The 20,874-nt window shown below is 46.4% G+C and overlaps 1 protein-coding gene across 7 annotated transcripts in view; it reads right to left on the reverse strand.

Moving 5' to 3' along the window:
• BIRC6 (baculoviral IAP repeat containing 6) overlaps positions 1-20,633 on the reverse strand; it is a 397,034-nt gene extending 376,401 nt beyond the window's left edge. For 4 of the 7 annotated variants that reach the window (XM_077283022.1, XM_077283023.1, XM_077283021.1 and 1 more), the window contains exon 1: positions 19,920-20,632. In XM_077283022.1, coding sequence (XP_077139137.1) covers positions 19,920-20,337 — 418 coding nt within the window. In that variant the 5' untranslated portion in view covers positions 20,338-20,632. Of the gene's footprint in view, positions 1-19,919 lie in introns of all 7 variants that reach the window. The other 3 variants (XM_077283020.1, XM_077283019.1, XM_077283017.1) reach the window with 1 other exon arrangement.
• Positions 20,634-20,874: the final 241 nt, after the last annotated feature.

Raw genomic sequence — 20,874 nt, forward strand, 5'->3', positions numbered from 1 at the left:
CGTGTGCCAGCAGCTCTCACTTGTCGACTCACAAAGTAAACAGTTTTCTCCGCTCTTAATGCGGGTGTCAGACTAAGGGAAGGTCACACTAGCATATTGAGAGAGAAAAAAAAAAAATCATCATTCAGCATTTCATCCAGAAAAGTGGGACGATTTTTTCCCCAATTGTCATCCAGATGTAATCCGTTTTTTTTTTTTGTTTGACCTGAATGGGTGAGTGATCGTCACAGTGCAGTCGGTTTTTTTCCATGGATAGCACTAGGACCAAAAATATAGTGGTGTGAACAAGCCCTTACATTGACAAAGTAACTTCTGGACTATGCAGAAATTCTGTTGGATCAGCTGGTCACAACTGAAGCCACATGAAGCAAAAGAGGGACTGAAACAGACGTGGAGACCGGCAAGTATTTTAACAGAAACTGAACATACAAGTGCTTCTCACTAAATAAGAATAGCAACAAAATGTCAATTTATTTCAGTTCTTCAATACAAAAAGTGAAACTCATTATATAGTTATTACAAACGGAGTGATCCATTTCAAGTGTATTTCTGTTAATGTTGATGATTATAGCTTACAGCTAATGAAAACACAAAAGTCATTATCTCAGTAAATTAGAAAACTTTATAACACCAGCTTGAAAAAAGATTTTAAAATCCGATGTTGGCCTACTGCAATGTATGTTCAGTAAATGCACTCATACTTGGTTGAGGCTCCTTTTGTATCAATTACTGCATCAATGCGGCGTGGCATAGATGCGATCAGCCTGTGTCACTGCTGAGGTGTTATGGAAGCCCAGGTTGCTTTGATAGCCGCCAGGGTGGATAAAAATCAATGTTTTTTTAAAAAAAATCAAAAAAATCGGATTTTTTTGATTTAAATCGGATTTTTTGGATTTAAATCGGATTTTTTTCAATAAACTGCTTTTTGAGGAAAATATTTTACCATCCAAAGGTTCTTCCATCATGAGATAAAGCTGAGTTGTTTAACTCAGTAGAATAAAGGCTGTATATGTGTAACATTCACAATGCCATGCTCTTCCAGAGGTTTCTGTAGGATGCTGACTATCCAACAAGTTTGGGCATGTCAACTGAATGGAAAAAGAAACTAAACCAAAAGTGAAACCAAGCTAGAAGTGTGGAATTAAAGGGGCAGTATGAACAAAATGTGGAGGCTATTAATAGTTTATACAATTAAGACATGCTGCTTTTAAACACCTACCTATTGCCATATAGTAAAACAAAAAAGATTTTTACTTACTTTGGGGTCCCCCCCTCACCCTGGCGTTAGATCGTTGCCCCTAGTTTCGTCCGTGTAACTATGGGCGCACATGCGCACTGCTCTCACTTCTCATTTTAATCGTGATTTATATTAAAAAAAACCTTTTGATTTAAATCAGTAATTTAAATCATGATTAAAATCATGATTTAAATCGATCCGATTTAAATAGAAAAAAATCTTTTGATTTAAATCGTGATTTAAATCATGATTTAAATCGGCGTGATTTAAATCAATCCACCCTGATAGCCGCCTTCAGCTCGTCTGCATTGGTGGGTCTGGTGTCTCGTCTTCCTCTTGACAATACCCCATAGATTCTCTATGGGGTTAGGGTCAGGCGAGTTTGCTGGCCAATCAAGCACAGTGATACTGTTGTTTTTAAACCAGGTATTGGTACTTTTGGCAGTGTGGACAGGTGCCAAGTCCTGCTGTAGAATGAAACTTCCATCTCCAAAAAGCTTGTCGGCAGAGGGAAGCAGGAAGTGCTCTAAAATTTCCTGGTAGACGGCTGCGCAAACTTTGGTCTTAATAAAACACAGTGGACCTACACCAGCAGATGACATGGCTCCTCAAACCATCACTGATTGTGGAAACTTCACACTAGACCTCAAGCAGCTTGGATTGTGTGCCTCTCCACTCTTCCTCCTGACACTGGGACCTTGATTTCCAAATGAAATGCAAAATTTTACTTTCATCTGAAAACAACACCTTGGACCACTGAGCAACAGTCCAGTTCTTTTTCTCCTTGGCCAGGTAGACGCTTCTGGCGTTGTCTATTGTTCATGAGTGGCTTGACAAGGAATGCAACACTTGTAGCCCATGTCCTGGATACGTCTGTGTGTGGTGGCTCTTGAAGCAATGACTCCAGCAGCAGTCCACTCGTGAATCTCTCCCAAATTTTTGAATAGCCTTTTCTTAATCCTTTCAAGGCTGAGGTCATCCCTGGTTGCTTGTGCACCTTTTTCTACTACACTATTTCCATCCACTCAACTTTCCATTAATATGCTTGGATACAGCACTCTGAACAGCAGCTTCTGTAGCAATTACCTTTTGTGGCTTACCCTCCTTGTGGAGTATGTTAATGACTGCCTTCTGGACATCTGTCAAGTCAGCAGTCTTCCCCACGATTGCGGAGCCTACTGAAACAGACTAAGGGACCTTTTTAAATGCTTAGGAAGCCTTTGCAGGTGTTTTTTGTTAATATATACTCGAGTATAAGCCGAGATTTTCAGCCCAAATTTTTGGGCTGAAAGTGCCCCTCTCGGCTTATACTCGAGTCACGGTCGGCGGGTGAGGGGGAGAGGGCGCTGAGGCATACTTACCGTATATACTCGAGTATAAGCCGACCCAAGTATAAGCCGACCCCCCTAATTTTGCCACAAAAAACTGGGAAAACTTATTGACTCGAGTATAAGCCTAGGGTGGAAAATGCAGCAGGTACCGGTGAATTTCAAAATTGAAAATAGATACTCCATACCGTTCATTATGGCCCCATAGATGCTCCACATAAAGCTGTGCCATATATACAATGCTCTGCACCGTTGCCCCATAGCTGTGCCACATATATAATGCTCTGCACCGTTGCCCCATAGCTGTGCCATATAGTGCTCTGCACCGTTGCCCCATAGCTGTGCCATATATATAATGCTCTGCACCATTGCCCCATAGCTGTGCCATATAGTGCTCTGCACCGTTGCCCCATAGCTGTGCCATATATATAGTGCTCTGCACCGTTGCCCCATAGCTGTGCCATATAGTGCTCTGCACCATTGCCCCATAGCTGTGCCATATAGTGCTCTGCACCATTGCCCCATAGCTGTGCCATATAGTGCTCTGCACCATTGCCCCATAGCTGTGCCATATAATGCTCTGCACCATATAATGCTCTGCACCGTTGCCCCATTGCTGTGCCATATAGTGCTCTGCACCGTTGCCCCATTGCTGTGCCATATAGTGCTCTGCACCATTGCCCCATAGCTGTGCCATATAGTGCTCTGCACCATTGCCCCATAGCTGTGCCATATAGTGCTCTGCACCATTGCCCCATAGATGTGCCATATAATGCTCTGCACCATATAATGCTCTGCACCGTTGCCCCATAGCTGTGCCATATAATGCTCTGCACCGTTGCCCCATAGCTGTGCCATATAGTGCTCTGCACCGTTGCCCCATAGCTGTGCCATATAGTGCCCCATAGCATAGTGTCCATTATTGCCCCATAGCTGCTGCTGCAATAAAAAAAAAAAAAAACACATACTCACCTCTCTTGCTTGCAGCTCCTCGGCGCCATCTTCCCGGCGTCTCTCTCCGCACTGACTGATCAGGCAGAGGGCGGCACGCACACTATATGCGTCATCGCGCCCTCTGCCTGAACAGTCAGAGCGGAGAGACGCCGGGAAGATGGCGCGGCGCCCGGCGTGTGGAACGAGGACAGGTGAATATGAGATACTTACCTGCTCCCGGCGTCCCGCTCCTTCCCCCGGACAGCTGGTCTTCGGTGCCGCAGCCTCTTCCTCTGTCAGCGGTCACCGGCACCGCTGATTAGAGAAATGAATAGGGGGCTCCGCCCCTATGGGGGGTGGAGCAGCCTATTCATTTCTCTAATGAGCGGTCCCACGTGACCGCTCAGGGGAAGAGGCTGCGGCACCGAAGACAGTGTGACAGGCAGGGGGAGCGACAGGAACGCCGGGACTAGGTGAGTATATGACAGTGCTCACCCGCCGACCCCACCACCGATCATGACTCGAGTATAAGCCGAGAGGGGCACTTTCAGCCCAAAAATTTGGGCTGAAAATCTCAGCTTATACTCGAGTATATACGGTACCTGCTTCCGGGGCTCCTGGCGCTCCCCCTGCCCGTCCCACGGTCTCCGGGTGTCGCAGCTCTTCCTCTGTCAGCGGTCACGTGGGACCGCTCATTAGAGAAATGAATAGGCGGCTCCGCCCCTATGGGAGTGGATCCCATAGGGGCGGAGCCGCCTATTCATTTCTCTAATCAGCGGTGCCGGTGACCGCTGACAGAGGAAGAGGCAGCGGCACCGAAGACCAGCTGTCCGGGGGAAGGAGCGGGACGCCGGGAGCAGGTAAGTATTACATATTCACCTGTCCGCGTTCCACACGCCGGGCGCCGCTGTCTTCCCGGCGTCTCTCTCTCCGCACTGACTGTGCAGGTCAGAGGGCGCGATGACGCATATAGTGTGCGCTCTGCCTGATCAGTCAGTGCGGAGAGACGCCGGGACGCTGAAGAGCTGCAAGCAAGAGAGGTGAGTATGTTTTATTATTTTTATTGCAGCAGCAGCAGCACAGCTTTCTATGGCACATCCTATGGGGCAATAATGAACGGTGCAGAGCACTATATGGCACAGCTATGGGGCAATAAGGAGCGGTGCAGAGCACTATATGGCACATCTATGGGGCAGTAAGGAACGGTGCAGAGCACTATATGGCACAGCTATGGGGCAGTAAGGAACGGTGCAGAGCACTATATGGCACAGCTATGGGGCAATAAGGAACGGTGCAGAGCACTATATGGCACAGCTATGGGGCAATTATGAACGGTGCAGAGCACTATATGGCACAGCTATGGGGCAATTATGAACGGTGCAGAGCACTATATGGCACAGCTATGGGGCAATTATGAACGGCGCAGAGCACTATATGGCACAGCTATGGGGCAATAAGGAGCGGTGCAGAGCACTATATGGCACATCTATGGGGCAGTAAGGAACGGTGCAGAGCACTATATGGCACAGCTATGGGGCAGTAAGGAACGGTGCAGAGCACTATATGGCACAGCTATGGGGCAATAAGGAACGGTGCAGAGCACTATATGGCACAGCTATGGGGCAATTATGAACGGTGCAGAGCACTATATGGCACAGCTATGGGGCAATTATGAACGGTGCAGAGCACTATATGGCACAGCTATGGGGCAATTATGAACGGCGCAGAGCACTATATGGCACAGCTATGGGGCAATTATGAACGGTGCAGAGCGCTATATGGCACAGCTATGGGGCAATTATGAACGGTGCAGAGCACTATATGGCACAGCTATGGGGCAATTATGAACGGTGCAGAGCACTATATGGTACAGCTATGGGGCAATAATGAACGGTGCAGAGCACTATATGGCACAGCTTTCTATGGTACAGCTATGGGGCAATAATGAACGGTGCAGAGCACTATATGGCACAGCTTTCTATGGTACAGCTGTGGAGCAATAATGAATGGTGCAGAGCACTATATGGCACAGCTATGGGGCCATAATGAGCAGTATGGAGCATCTATTTTTATTTTTGAAATTCACCGGTAGCTGCTGCATTTTCCACCCTAGGCTTATACTCGAGTCAATAAGTTTTCCCAGTTTTTTGTGGCAAAATTAGGGGGGTCGGCTTATACTCGGTTCGGCTTATACTCGAGTATATACGGTATTCTAATTTACAGAGATAATGACTTTTGGGTTTTCATTGGGTGTAAGCCATAATCATCAATATTAACTGAAATACACACTTGAAATACATCACTCTGTAGTGACTATATAATATACGAGTTTAACTTTTTGTATTGAAGAACTGAAATTAACTTTTAGATGATACTCTATTTTAGTGAGAAGTACTTGAACATTAATGATAACACTGGTCTCCAAAAATAAAAAAATTCTGGCATGGACTTTAAAGGGAACCTGTCACCACGTTTTTGGAAGATGGGATAAAAATAGCGTTAAATAGGGGCAGAGGTGGGCATTACATTAGTGTGTTTGTTATGCGTTTATTACCCACCTAAGTTGCCGAAATACCTTTGCAAAGTCTCTGTTTTCGCCTGTCAATCAGGCTGGTCTGGTCAAAAGGGCGTTGTCTTCCCCCAGATTTTGCGTAGTTTTCCGTTGGTGGCGTAGTGGTGTGCGCATGCCCAAGGTCCCGAATCCTCTGCCAGGGGATTTAAAAGAGCGCGCTGTTCGTTTTCATTGGTGATCGGTGGGCGCGGCCATCTTCCTTTGGCCGCGCGTGCGCAGAAGCGGCGCTCTGCTGGCCGCGGCTTCAGGAAAGTGGCCGCCGCGATATCCATCTGCGCACGCGCGGCATCCCGCGGCCATTTTACTGAAGCCGCGGCCAGCAGAGCGCCGCTTCTGCGCACGCGCGGCCAAAGGAAGATGGCCGCGCCCACCGATCACCAATGAAAACGAACAGCGCGCTCTTTTAAATCCCCTGGCAGAGGATTCAGGACTTTGGGCATGCGCACACCACTACGCCACCAACGGAAAACTACGCAAAATCTGGGGGAAGACAAGACGCCCTTTTGACCAGACCAGCCTGATTGACAGGCGAAAACGGAGACTTTGCAAAGGTATTTCGGCAACTTAGGTGGGTAATAAACGCATAACAAACACACTAATGTAATGCCCACCTCTGCCCCTATTTAACGCTATTTTTATCCCATCTTCCAAAAACGTGGTGACAGGTTCCCTTTAAGTACAGTTTTAGACTAATTTGAGGGTGCTGAATTCAAATCTGATCTTATAATTTCTCTATAACATCACGTTTTTGCGCTACAGGTATATAGCCCATTTTCAAGAATTCCATGATAAATATAAGTAGTGTATGAAAAGTTCCGGTTTATACGGTTCACTAAGGTAAATTTAGTTTTCATTTAGTTTCCCAATAAATGTGAGAATATCTTTGTTTTCTTTGAACATGCATAATTCCCATTTTTTATGATAACACCCTTGTTTTCTGTGCTACTGGACAGTAGAGCTACAGCAGAGCATTGGGTGAAAACTGAATGGCCTCAGTGACAGAGTTTGGCATCTGGCAATAAGAATGTCATCCATGATCTTCTAGTGGATAGGAAGGACATTGTCTTTCCTACCTTACACATAAAACTTGGATTGATGAAGCAGTTCGTCAAAGCTCTCAATCACAGTGGAGAATGCTTTTCCTGGTCTTAGTGAAGAGAAGAAAAAGGCTGGAATATTTGATGGACCTCAAATAAGAACACTTATGAGAGACCCAAATTTTACCACATCAATGAATGAAACAAAAGAAAGAGCTTGGAATGCATTTTGTAATGTGGTGCAGAATTTTCTAAGGAATAAGAAAGCAGACAACTATGAAGAGATTGTGGAAGAGCTACTAATGAGTCTGCAAAATCTTGGATGTAGAATGAGTATCAAGATTCACTATTTACACAGCCATTTGGACTTTTTCCAGAGAACCTTGGGGATGTGAGCGAGGAACAAGGGGAGCGTTTTCATCAGGACATTAAAACAATGGAAGAATGGTATCAAGGCCGGTGGGACTCACATTTGATGGCTGACTATTGCTGGAGCTTGATGAGAGACAACCCAGAAGCTATACATCACAGATCAGCCAAGAAAAGAAAGATCAAATAACTGCCATTTGTCATTCATCTGTGTGCCATAGATATATGTGCTTTTACAGTATATTTTGTAGTTTAATTCTGTAAGTATATTTGATTTGCTGTACATAGACTTTGTAATCTTTGTTATTCCTTGATTAAAAATATACAATGTAGTATTGAAAATCATGTGTTTTTATCATAAAACATTAGATAGGAGTAATTTTCATCAAAAATTGAAAATCTCGAAATCCTGATGTGATAGCCAAAAACGGAGTTCATATTCGTAATCAGCAGCCAAAATTGACTTAAAATATGTTTTAACCCCTTACTGACCTCGGACGGGATAGTACGTCCGAGGTCAGTTCCCCTGCTTTGATGCAGGGCTCCGCGGTGAGCCCGCATCAAAGCCGGGACATGTCAGCTGTTTTGAACAGCTGACATGTGCCCGCAATAGCGGCGGGTGAAATCGCGACTCACCCGCCGCTATTAACTAGTTAAATGCCGCTGTCAAACTCAGACAACGGCATTTAACTACCGCATCCGGCCGGGCGGCCGGAAATGATGTCATCGCCGACCCCCGTCACATGATCGGAGGTCGGCGATGCTTTAGAATGGTAACCATAGAGGTCCTTGAGACCTCTATGGTTACTGATCTCCGGCAGCTGTGAGCGCCACCCTGTGGTCGGCACTCACAGCACACCTGAATTTCTGCTACATAGCAGCGATCTGATGATCGCTGTTATGTAGCTGAGCCGATCGTGCTGTGCCTGCTTCTAGCCTCACATGGAGGCTATTGAAGCATGGCAAAAGTAAAAAAAAAAAAGTAAAAAAAAAATGTGAAAAAAATAAAAAAAATATATAAAAGTTTAAATCACCCCCCTCTCGCCCCAATCAAAATAAATCAATTGAAAAAAAAAAAAAAATCAAACCTACACATATTTGGTATCGCCGAGTTCAGAATCGCCCGATCTATCAATAAAAAAAAAGCATTAACTGATTGCTAAATGGCGTAACGAGAAAAAAATTAGAAACGCCAGAATTACGTTTTTTTGGTCGCGGCGACATTGCATTAAAATGCAATAACGGGCGATCAAAAGAACGTATCTGCACCAAAATGGTATTAAAAACGCCAGCTCGGCACGCAAAAAATAAGCCCTCACCTGACCCCAGATCACGAAAAATGGAGACGCTACGAGTATCGTAAAATGGCGCAATTTTATTTTTCTTTTTTGCAAAGTTTGGAATTTTTTTTCACCACTTAGGTGAAAAATAACCTAGTCATGTTATGTGTCTATGAACTCGTAGTGACCTGTAGAATCATAATGGCAGGTCAGTTTTAGCATGTAGTGAACCTAGCAAAAAAGCCAAACAAAAAACAAGTGTGGGATTGCACTTTTTTTGCAATTTCACCGCACTTGTCGTTCAAAAGTACAACTCGTCCCGCAAAAAATAAGCCCTCACATGGCCAAATTGACAGAAAAAGAAAAAAGTTATGGCTCTGGGAATGAGGGGAGTGAAAAACGAACACGGGAAAACGGAAAATCCCAAGGTCATGAAGGGGTTATAACCTTTTCCCAGAAAAATTGCGTTGACCAGTGCAACTAACGGATAAGGAAGTATTTGAAAAAAAAAAAAAAAAAAACAGCACGCTGGAGTAGTACTTTAATGAACTGTATCTAAAAGTATTTATAAGCTTTTACGTCCTGATGGTTGTCTCAGAGTCATAACCCCAACCAATCACTCAAAGCCAGAAGTTGTCCATTTGCGCATAAGTACGCACGCAGTGGGGAAAACCTGGCATAGAAAATTCAATTGTTTGAGCAAAAAGTAAAAAAAAAAAAATTAAGCCAGGTCCACCAACTCTTTCAAAAGTGGGTACTACTTCATGGAAAAACATGACCTAGCCATAACAGATTCATTATAATGTATGACCTAAGTGTGGAGGGTATAATAGCAGAAATGCAGTTGTATGAAAAAGTATTTGCGTAAAAAAATGGAAAGTAGCACAAAAACTCAAAAAAATAGTGGACTTTATTGCCTGAATGGCGTAGCGACGTTTCGGATGTAGTATCTTTGCAGAATATTTTCCCACGCTCGAGTTCATACGAGTTCATCCAGCAGATGGCGCATCACTGCGACTCGAGGTAACTACAGTACATTCCCCTGCATTCCATTCATTCACCAAGTTTTGCAGGCAGGAGCACAGCTGCATTAGCAGAGCTCCTGGGTGTAAAATGATTTAACCCCTTCAGATGGATTTACAGCGTGTGACAAGACTAACGACAGAAGGTATGGAATATTGCTGTTTTTTTTTTTTTAACTTTATTTCAGGTGACAAGGGTCTTCAGGTGGATTAAGAGTATAATAAAATATTAAAACACCATGTGTCTTTATTTCATTAAAACTTTTTAATAATGTGTGTTTTATTAACCATTTTATACTATTGGATTAATAATGGATAGGTATCATAATTGACGCCTCTCCATTATTAACCTGGCTAAATGTCACCTTACAATAGCAAGGTGACCTTAACCCTTCATTACCCCATATCCCACCGCTACAGGGGAGTGGGAAGAGAGAGGCTAAGGGCTCATTTCCACTGGCGAGGAAAACGGACGAGTGAAATCCCATAAAAAAATCGGATTGCACTCGGACCAATGTTATTCAATAGGTGTCTTTTCATTTGCGATTTTTTTCTCAGCCGAAATCGGACTGAGAAAAAAATCGCAGCATGCTGCGATTTGCTGCGAGTCTCGGACGAGACTCGCCAACGCAAGTCAATGGGTGCGAGAAAAAAAATCGCACAGCACTCGCACCATGCGAGTTCTGTCCGATTTTTACGCACCGGTGTCCTTTGAAAAGCAGGTAATTCAGCGCGGTGTACAGTAAAATCACACTGACAGGTTAGAATTGAGTAGATATATACACATATGATAGGTATATATATATACACACATATATACATACACACATATATATATATATATACACACACATATATACACTCATCAGCCACTTTATTAGGTACACCTGTCCAACTTCTTGTTAACACTTAATTTCTAATCAGCCAATCACATGGCGGCAACTCAGTGCATTTAGGCATGTAGACATGGTCAAGACAATCTCCTGCAGTTCAAACCGAGCATCAGTATGGGGAAGAAAGGTGATTTGAGTGCCTTTGAACGTGGCATGGTTGTTGGTGCCAGAAGGGCTGGTCTGAGTATTTCAGAAACTGCTGATCTACTGGGATTTTCACGCACAACCATCTCTAGGGTTTACAGAGAATGGTCCGAAAAAGAAAAAAAATCCAGTGAGCGGCAGTTCTGTGGGCGGAAATGCCTTGTTGATGCCAGAGGTCAGAGGAGAATGGGCAGACTCGTTCGAGCTGATAGAAAGGCAACAGTGACTCAAATCGCCACCCGTTACAACCAAGGTAGGCCTAAGAGCATCTCTGAACGCACAGTGCGTCGAACTTTGAGGCAGATGGGCTACAGCAGCAGAAGACCACACCGGGTACCACTCCTTTCAGCTAAGAACAGGAAACTGAGGCTACAATTTGTACAAGCTCATCGAAATTGGACAGTAGCAGATTGGAAAAACGTTGCTTGGTCTGATGAGTCTCGATTTCTGCTGCGACATTCGGATGGTAGGGTCAGAATTTGGCGTAAACAACATGAAAGCATGGATCCATCCTGCCTTGTATGGAGCATCTTTGGGATGTGCAGCCGACAAATCTGCGGCAACTGTGTGATGCCATCATGTCAATATGGACCAAAATCTCTGAGGAATGCTTCCAGCACCTTGTTGAATCTATGCCACGAAGAATTGAGGCAGTTCTGAAGGCAAAAGGGGGTCCAACCCGTTACTAGCATGGTGTACCTAATAAAGTGGCCGGTGAGTGTATATACACACATATATATATATATATACACATATATATATATATATACACACATATATATATACACACATATATATATATATACACACATATATATATATATACACACACACATATATATATATATATATCAGTGAGACACCTATATATGTACCGTATATCCGTATATACTCGAGTATAAGCCGAGATTTTCAGCCCAAATTTTTGAGCTGAAAGTGCCCCTCTCGGATTATACTCAAGTCACGGTCGGCAGTGGGGTCGGCGGGTGAGGGGGAGAGGGCGCTGAGGTATACTCACCTAGTCCCGGCGATCCTGACGCTCCCCCTGCCTGTCACACGGTCTTCGGGTGCCGCAGCTCTTCCCCTGTTCAGCGGTCACGTGGGACCGCTCATTAGAGAAATGATTATGGACTCCACTCCCATAGGGGCGGAGCCGCCTATTCATTTCTCTAATCAGCGGTGTCGGTGACCGCTGACAGAGGAAGAGGCTGCGGCACCCGAAGACAGTGTGACAGGCAGGGGGAGCGCCAGGATCGCCGGGACTAGGTGAGTATTTTATATATCCCCTGGTGGATGTCCTCATGAACAGCAGCCTGGGAACTTTTTCCCACGCTCGAGGTCATATGAGGACAACCAGCAGGGGGCGCATCACCGCGACTGAAGGTAACTATAGGTCATTGACCTACATTTCCTTCATTCCCCGGGGCTTACAAGCACGAGCACAGCTGCATTATAGCAGGGCTCCTGCTTGTAAAATATTTTAACCCCTTCAGATGGATTACCTCGTCGGACGTGACAGGTCATCTGAAGGTATGTATATTGTTGGTTTATTATTTTTCCAAGCGAGGGTCTTCACATGGATTGAGAAAGCAATAAAATATTAAAACAACCGCTGTGTTTATTTCATTAAAATACTTTTTAATCATGTGTGTGTGTTTTTTTAACCCTTTCATACAATTGGATTAATAATGGATAGGTGTCATAATTGACGCCTGTCCATTATTAATCTGGCTTAATGTCACCTTACAATAGCAAGGTGGCATTAACCCTTCATTACCCCATATCCCACCGCTACACGGGAGAGGGAAGAGAGTGGCCAAGTGCCAGAATAGGCGCATCTTCCAGATGTGCCTTTTCTGGGGTGGCTGGGGGCAGATGTTTTTAGCCACGGGGGGGCCAATAACCATGGACCCTCTCCTGGCTATTAATATCTGCCCTCAGTCACTGGCTTTAGCACTCTGGCGGAGAAAATTGCGCGGGAGCCAACGCCAATTTTTTCCGCGATTTAACCCTTAAATTTAATAGCTACAGCGCCGAAATTTTGCACATACACACTACTAACATTAGTAGTGTGGAATATGCAAAACAAAGGGGGATATGACATGGTTTACTGTATGTAAACCATGTCTCATATCCTGTCGGGTTTGGGAAGGAGAAATGAAAAGCCGGTAATTGAATTAGCGGCTTTAATGCTATCTTGCGCTGCATTAAATATAAATATACATATATAGGTGTCTCACTGACATATATACCGTATATACTCGAGTATAAGCCGACCCGAGTATAAGCCGACCCCCCTAATATTGCCACAAAAAACTGGGAAAACTTATTGACTCGAGTATAAGCCTAGGGTGGAAAATGCAGCAGCTACCGGTGAATTTCAAAAATAAAAATAGATGCTCCATACCGTTCATTATGGCCCCATAGCTGTGCCATATAGTGCTCTGCACCATTCATTATTGCCCCATAGCTGTACCATAGAAAGTTGTGCCATATAGTGCTCTGCACCGTTCATTATTGCCCCATAGCTGTGCCATAGAAAGCTGTGCCATAGAAAGCTGTGCCATAGAAAGCTGTGCCATAGAAAGCTGTGCCATAGAAAGCTGTGCCATAGAAAGCTGTGCCATAGAAAGCTGTGCCATAGAAAGCTGTGCACCGTTCATAATTGCCCCATAGCTGTGCCATATAGTGCCCTGCACCGTTCATTACTGCCCCATAGCTGTGCCATATAGTGCTCTGCACCATTCATTACTGCCCCATAGCTGTGCCATATAGTGCTCTGCACCGTTCAATATTGCCCCATAGGATGTGCCATAGAAAGCTGTCCCATAGAAAGCTGTGCCATTGCTGCTGCTGCAATAAAAATAATAAAACACATACTCACCTCTCTTGCTTGCAGCTCCTCAGCGTCCGGTCCCGGCGTCTCTCTGCACTGACTGATCAGGCAGAGGGCGGCGCGCACACTATATGCGTCATCGCGCCATCTGACCTGCACAGTCACTGCAAGAGGACGCGAAGACAGAGCGGCGCCCGGCGTGTGGAACGCGGACAGGTGAATATGACATACTTACCTGCTCCCGGCGTCCCGCTCCTTCCCCTGGATAGCTGGTCTTCGGTGCCGCAGCCTCTTCCTTTGTCAGCGGTCACCGGCACTGCTGATTAGAGAAATGAATAGGCGGCTCCACCCCTATGGGAGTGGAGTCCATAATCATTTCTCTAATGAGCGGTCCCACGTGACCGCTGAACAGGGGAAGAGCTGCGGCACCCGGAGACCGTGGGACGGGCAGGGGGAGCGCCAGGAGCGCCGGAAGCAGGTAAGTATGCCTCAGCGCCCTCTCCCCCTCACCCGCCGACCGTGACTCGACTATAAGCCGAGAGGGGCACTTTCAGCCCAAAAATTTGGGCTGAAAATCTCGGCTTATACTCGAGTATATACGGTATATGTATATATACCTATTCTATGTGTATATATCTACTCTATTCTAACCTGTCAGTGTGATTTTACTGTACACAGCACTGATTTGCCGGCTTTTCAAAGGACACCGGTGCGTACAAATCGGACAGTAATACGGATGTCATACGGATGATGCGATTAAAAATCGCATTGCACTCGCATTGCACTCGCATGACAATCGCATACGTTACATCCGTTTTTTCGGTCCAGATTACGGACCGTTTTTTCTCTCGCATGTGGAAATGAGCCCTTAGTGCCAGAATAGGCGCATCTTACAGACGTGCCTTTTCTGGGGTGGCTGGGGGCAGATGTTTTTAGCCAGGGGGGGGGGGGTCCTATAACCATGGTCCCTCTCTAGGCTATTAATATCTGCCCTCAGTCACTGGCTTTCCCACTCTGGCGGAGAAAATTGCGCGGGAGCCCACGCCAATTTTTTCCGGGATTTAACCCTTTAATTTAATAGCTAGAGCCACAAAATTTTGCACACATACACTTCTTACATTAGTAAAGAGGAATATGTAATAAAAGAAGGGATATGAGATGGTTTACTGTATGTAAAACATGTCTCATATCCTGTCCGGTTTGTGAAGGAGATAGCAAAAGCCGGCAATTGAATTACCGGCTTTTCTTCTATCTAGCGCTGAAAAAAAAAAAAAAAAAAAAAAAAAAAAAAAAATTAATAATAATAATAATAATAATAATAATAATAATAATAATAATAATAATAATAATAATAATAATAATAATAATAATAATAATAATAATAATAAAATATATATATATATATATATATATATATATATATATATATATATATATATATATATATATATATATATATATACACACACACATTCTGTGTGTACACATTTATTCTACCTATTCCATTCTGTCAGTGTGATTTTACTGTACACTGCACTGAATTACCGGCTTTTCTATAGAACACCGATGCGTATTTCTCGCAAGTCACACGCATGGTCCGTGTGTAATCTGTAATTTTCTCGCCCCCATAGACTTTCATTGGCGGATTTTTTGCGCAATACGCTGACAAACGCAGCATGCTGCGATTTTCTATGCCTGTAACATACCGTATATTACGGATGCGTAATATATGGCAGATAGGAGCTACCCCATAGAGAATCATTGGGCCGTGTGCAATGCGTATTTTCTGGACGTATTTTCTGCGCTCATACGTCCGTAAAACTCGCTAGTGTGACGCCGGCCTTAGATAACACAAGCAAACACAAAATGCAGGCCTCCATGGTATGTAGCTCTGATAAAGAACGCCTGCATGCGATTGAAAAGCATTGCATTGCAATGTGGATTCACGTTTTTATCTTTTTGAAATAAAGTTATGAGCTGGAATTTTCTAAACTCTCTTGATTATCCACGTGTGGTCACTTTCCCTGCTCATGCACGTCTAGGACCGATGAGGTGAGCTGGTTTCTTAACCTTTTAATATAAATGATTGGCCACATCATGGAGCTCGGAGCGCCTGTACTTGGTTTAAACGGTCATTCTGGGCTGACAGAGTCCCTTTAATCTATGTGCCGTGAGTGATAACAGCCACGCTCACCACGTAGTGATTAGCGATTAACCACTCTCTGCATTGCCTCAATGACTGGAAGAGAGTAGCTACAGTGAGAATATAACTTATTTTTCTACCTGTAGCTGCTGCTCCAGTAGGACATGATCTAAACACGATTTACCTGCAGATTTTTGCAGGAAAATAGTGTTTTCTGGAGGGGATAGGTTCCTTTAATGTTGACTACAATTGAATTGGAAAATATTATGACACGCATTACCAAAATGTTAGTGTCCACTGTTATGACATGGGTCTGAATACAATTTGACATTAGATAATCACATTACCTAAACAAGAAAGCCAACCAACACTAGTAATTAGTCAATATGAACAGTACAGTAAGGCAATACATGGCACAAACACCGCTCATGGACTCTTGAGATCTACACCTAACGGGAGTTTTCCACTACTGAAAAACCGCTTAACTGCTAAAGTGTCACAGATAAATTTTAAAAAAAAATTTAAAAAAAAAGGATACAAATATCTCGCGGACCACAGCAGTCTGTCAGAGCTGTTAATCCAGGTGGTCACGTGACACAGTTATGTCACAAGACCAATGCAGGTGATTAAAAGCTGCTGACCAACTGCTGCTTTTCAATATTCCATCATTTGCATTAGTCCATAACCGCAGGGTGAGATAGCGCCGACATGACAGGAACGGTACCAACCCGATAAATGAGTAAGTATTTTTCACCATGTTGTCTGGAACAGTTAAGGGGATATGCAGTAGTGGACAAATATATTATTACCCCATTCTGAAGTCAGTTTCAGGACAGAACACGAACAAATTATACTCAGCTGACACAGGAAGACTATTCTACAATGCAACTGTGAGCCCCGAAAAAATGCCCCTTTAAATAAAAGCTTATCCCCAAGTTACCATTAAAGGGAAATTTGAGGCAACTTTATTCATTACAAATGGAGAAAAGATGGAACTTGTTCACCTCCTCTCAAGTCAGGGCTCCGCAAGCCTCGTTCTCAGAATCGGTGGAGCCCCACCAATCAGACTCGTCGCAATCCGTAAGCTGTCCTCTAGCCTATGAATTGTGGACAACTTACTATTTTCAGAATAACCCTTTAAAGAGGACCTGTCACCTGTTAAAAAATATTGTGTTAAATACCATACCTTATAAAAATCCTTGTGTTTCCCTGTGACGCTTTTTTTCCATTTGTGCTTTGTGGCTCCATTGCAGAGGTATTTATATTTGCTGCTTTTGGAGAGCAGCATGTGAAATCTCTACTTGTTGCCCATCTTAGCATTTCTTCAGTCTTCTTTGGGGGAGTGCGCTTTCACCCCTCCGAGGAGTGAAAGCAGATGCCCCCAGGGAAGACTGAATAAATGCTGACTGGACCACATGCCATATTGTATAGCAGCAGGGATCTTCTTATCCCCTATTATAAATGAGACTTGGATGCTCTTCAATTAATTTCCAAATCCTGATAGGAGGCCACCTCCACCAGTTTATAAATGCAGGCAGAAATTCTACAACGATAAAAATATCTTTCACTGCTCTTATTGCTGACTGGGATGTACTCCAACCTATTTGTAAATCCTAACAGGGATCCAATTCTTCCTCACTTATTAAGTTGACAGTGATCATGTTGACCAAATGATTGCGGCTGACCATTTTGTACGTTTAGAGGTCCTCACTAGTGATGAGCGAGTATACTCGTTACTTGAGTTTTCCCGAAAATGCTCGGGTGGTCTCCGAGTACTTGGGTGTGCTCGTAAATTTAGTTTGTGTCGCCGCAGCTGCATGATTTGCGGCTGCTAGACAGCCTGAATTTACATGTGACGATTCCCTAACAAACAGGCAATCCCTGCATGTGTTCAGGCTGTCTAGCAGCCGCAAATCATGGAGCTGTGGCGACACAAACAATCTCCAAGCACGCCCAAATACTCGGAGACCACCCGAGCATGCTTGGGAAAACTCGACTAATGAGCATACTCGCTCATCACTAGTTACTAGCTATCATATATTATTAGGAAGGGGATCCCCTCGCCCTCCCACACAGGCAGAGGCAGGGATCCCCTCGCCCTCACATACACAGGCAGAGGCAGGGATCCCCTCGCCCTCACATATACAGGCAGAGATCCCCTCGCCCTCACATACACAGGCAGAGGCAGGGATCCCCTCGCCCTCACATACACAGGCAGAGGCAGGGATCCCCTCGCTCTCAGATACACAGGCAGAGGCAGGGATCCCCTCGCTCTCAGATACACAGGCAGAGGCAGGGATCCCCTCGCTCTCACATACACACAGGCAGAGGCAGGGATCCCCTCGCTCTCACATACACACAGGCAGAGGCAGGGATCCCCTCGCTCTCACATACACACAGGCAGAGGCAGGGATCCCCTCGCTCTCACATACACACAGGCAGAGGCAGGGATCCCCTCGCTCTCACATACACACAGGCAGAGGCAGGGATCCCCTCGCTCTCACATACACACAGGCAGAGGCAGGGATCCCCTCGCTCTCACATACACACAGGCAGAGGCAGGGATCCCCTCGCTCTCACATACACAGAGGCAGGGATCCCCTCGCTCTCACATACACACAGGCAGAGGCAGGGATCCCCTCGCTCTCACATACACACAGGCAGAGGCAGGGATCCCCTCGCTCTCACATACACACAGTGGCAGGGATCCCCTCGCTCTCACATACACACAGTGGCAGGGATCCCCTCGCTCTCACATACACACAGTGGCAGGGATCCCCTCGCTCTCACATACACACAATGGCAGGGATCCCCTCGCTCTCACATACACACAGTGGCAGGGATCCCCTCGCTCTCACATACACACAGTGGCAGGGATCCCCTCGCTCTCACATACACACAGTGGCAGGGATCCCCTCGCTCTCACATACACACAGTGGCAGGGATCCCCTCGCTCTCACATACACACAGTGGCAGGGATCCCCTCGCTCTCACATACACACAGTGGCAGGGATCCCCTCGCTCTCACATACACACAGTGGCAGGGATCCCCTCGCTCTCACATACACACAGTGGCAGGGATCCCCTCGCTCTCACATACACACAGTGGCAGGGATCCCCTCGCTCTCACATACACACAGTGGCAGGGATCCCCTCGCTCTCACATACACACAGTGGCAGGGATCCCCTCGCTCTCACATACACACAGTGGCAGGGATCCCCTCGCTCTCACATACACACAGTGGCAGGGATCCCCTCGCTCTCACATACACACAGTGGCAGGGATCCCCTCGCTCTCACATACACACAGTGGCAGGGATCCCCTCGCTCTCACATACACAAAGTGGCAGGGATCCCCTCGCTCTCACATACACACAGTGGCAGGGATCCCCTCGCTCTCACATACACACAGTGGCAGGGATCCCCTCGCCCTCACATACACACAGTGGCAGGGATCCCCTCGCCCTCACACAGTGGCAGAGATCCCCTCGCTCTCACATACACACAGTGGCAGGGATCCCCTCGCCCTCACACACACACAGTGGCAGGGATCCCCTCGCTCTCACATACACACAGTGGCAGGGATCCCCTCGCCCTCACATACACAGTGGCAGGGATCCCCTCGCCCTCATACACACAGTGGCAGAGACCCCCTCGCCCTCACATACACACAGTGGCAGAGACCCCCTCGCCCTCACATACACACAGTGGCAGAGACCCCCTCGCCCTCACATACACACAGTGGCAGAGACCCCCTCGCCCTCACATACACACAGTGGCAGAGACCCCCTCGCCCTCACATACACACAGTGGCAGAGACCCCCTCGCCCTCACATACACACAGTGGCAGAGACCCCCTCGCCCTCACATACACACAGTGGCAGAGACCCCCTCGCCCTCACATACACACAGTGGCAGAGACCCCCTCGCCCTCACATACACACAGTGGCAGAGACCCCCTCGCCCTCACATACACACAGTGGCAGAGACCCCCTCGCCCTCACATACACACAGTGGCCCATACATGCTCCTGTGTATAACAGCTGCCCCGGTCGGTGCTACTGACACATAACAGGTAGGGAGCGGCACGCCGTCTCGGTGACAGCCCCACACCCCGGCACTCACCGTGCACGGCTGACGCCTGGAGGATAGCCCCTGACGTGCCATCGATGACTTTGATGCTGCCCCGGGTAGTGACGGCCAGGATGGCGTTCAGCGCCGGATGATAGGACAGACTGCTCACACCATGTTCGTCACAGCGCAAACATCCATCTCTGAGAACTAACCACTCCGAGGATCCCGCCGCAGCCCCCGCCGCCATCTTCGGCAGCCGGGCCCCCTCCGGGCGGGACACCGGGGCGGGGAGGCCGGGGGAAGAGCGAGGCACAGAGGCTGACGAGCGAGAACTTCGAGGGCAGGAGGAAGAGGATTCCGGTCCAGGAGCCGGGTGAGAAGGAGGGAGAAGAGGAGGAGGGCCGCCGGCCGCTGCGTCAGGTGACAGGAGAGCAGCAGCCGCAGCAGCTCCACTACCGCTATACACCATCCGGGGCAGCAGCCAGGAAGCCGCACGGACAGGAGGAGGGGACACCGGAAGTGACGACACCTGCGCTCGCCTGACGGCAGTGCGTGCTGCCAGCCACAGAGCTCACTGCGCTGCTTTTTTTTTTTTTTTTGCTTATCAAACAAACTTTATTGAGCAGAAACTTGGACAGTGACTCAGACAATTCGAGTAATAACCGCGCTGTTACAACTTGCTACACTGCGGTGTTGTGTGGTGCCCTCGGCTGCCCTCAGCCATTGGGTAAGGCGCAGTCACACACGCAGTTTTCGATGCTGTTTTTTTTTCAGGCGAAGCCATAAGTTGGTCGAAGATGTATAAAAGAAATACTGTACTTGTCTTTTATATTCACCACTGAGGCTCCACACACCGTGGGGTCGCCAGCCCTGCAGCTCCCTCATGAATGTCCGCTGTCATTTTGGAACTTATATATAAAAGAACGTAAGCTCCAAACCTCCCAATTATTGAAGACCAGAGAGGGGGACAGATCATGTGGAACGCGTAGCAGTCGCGACAAATTTT

Source organism: Ranitomeya variabilis, chromosome 2 (assembly GCF_051348905.1).
Source record: "Ranitomeya variabilis isolate aRanVar5 chromosome 2, aRanVar5.hap1, whole genome shotgun sequence".
Lineage (NCBI taxonomy): Eukaryota > Metazoa > Chordata > Amphibia > Anura > Dendrobatidae > Ranitomeya > Ranitomeya variabilis.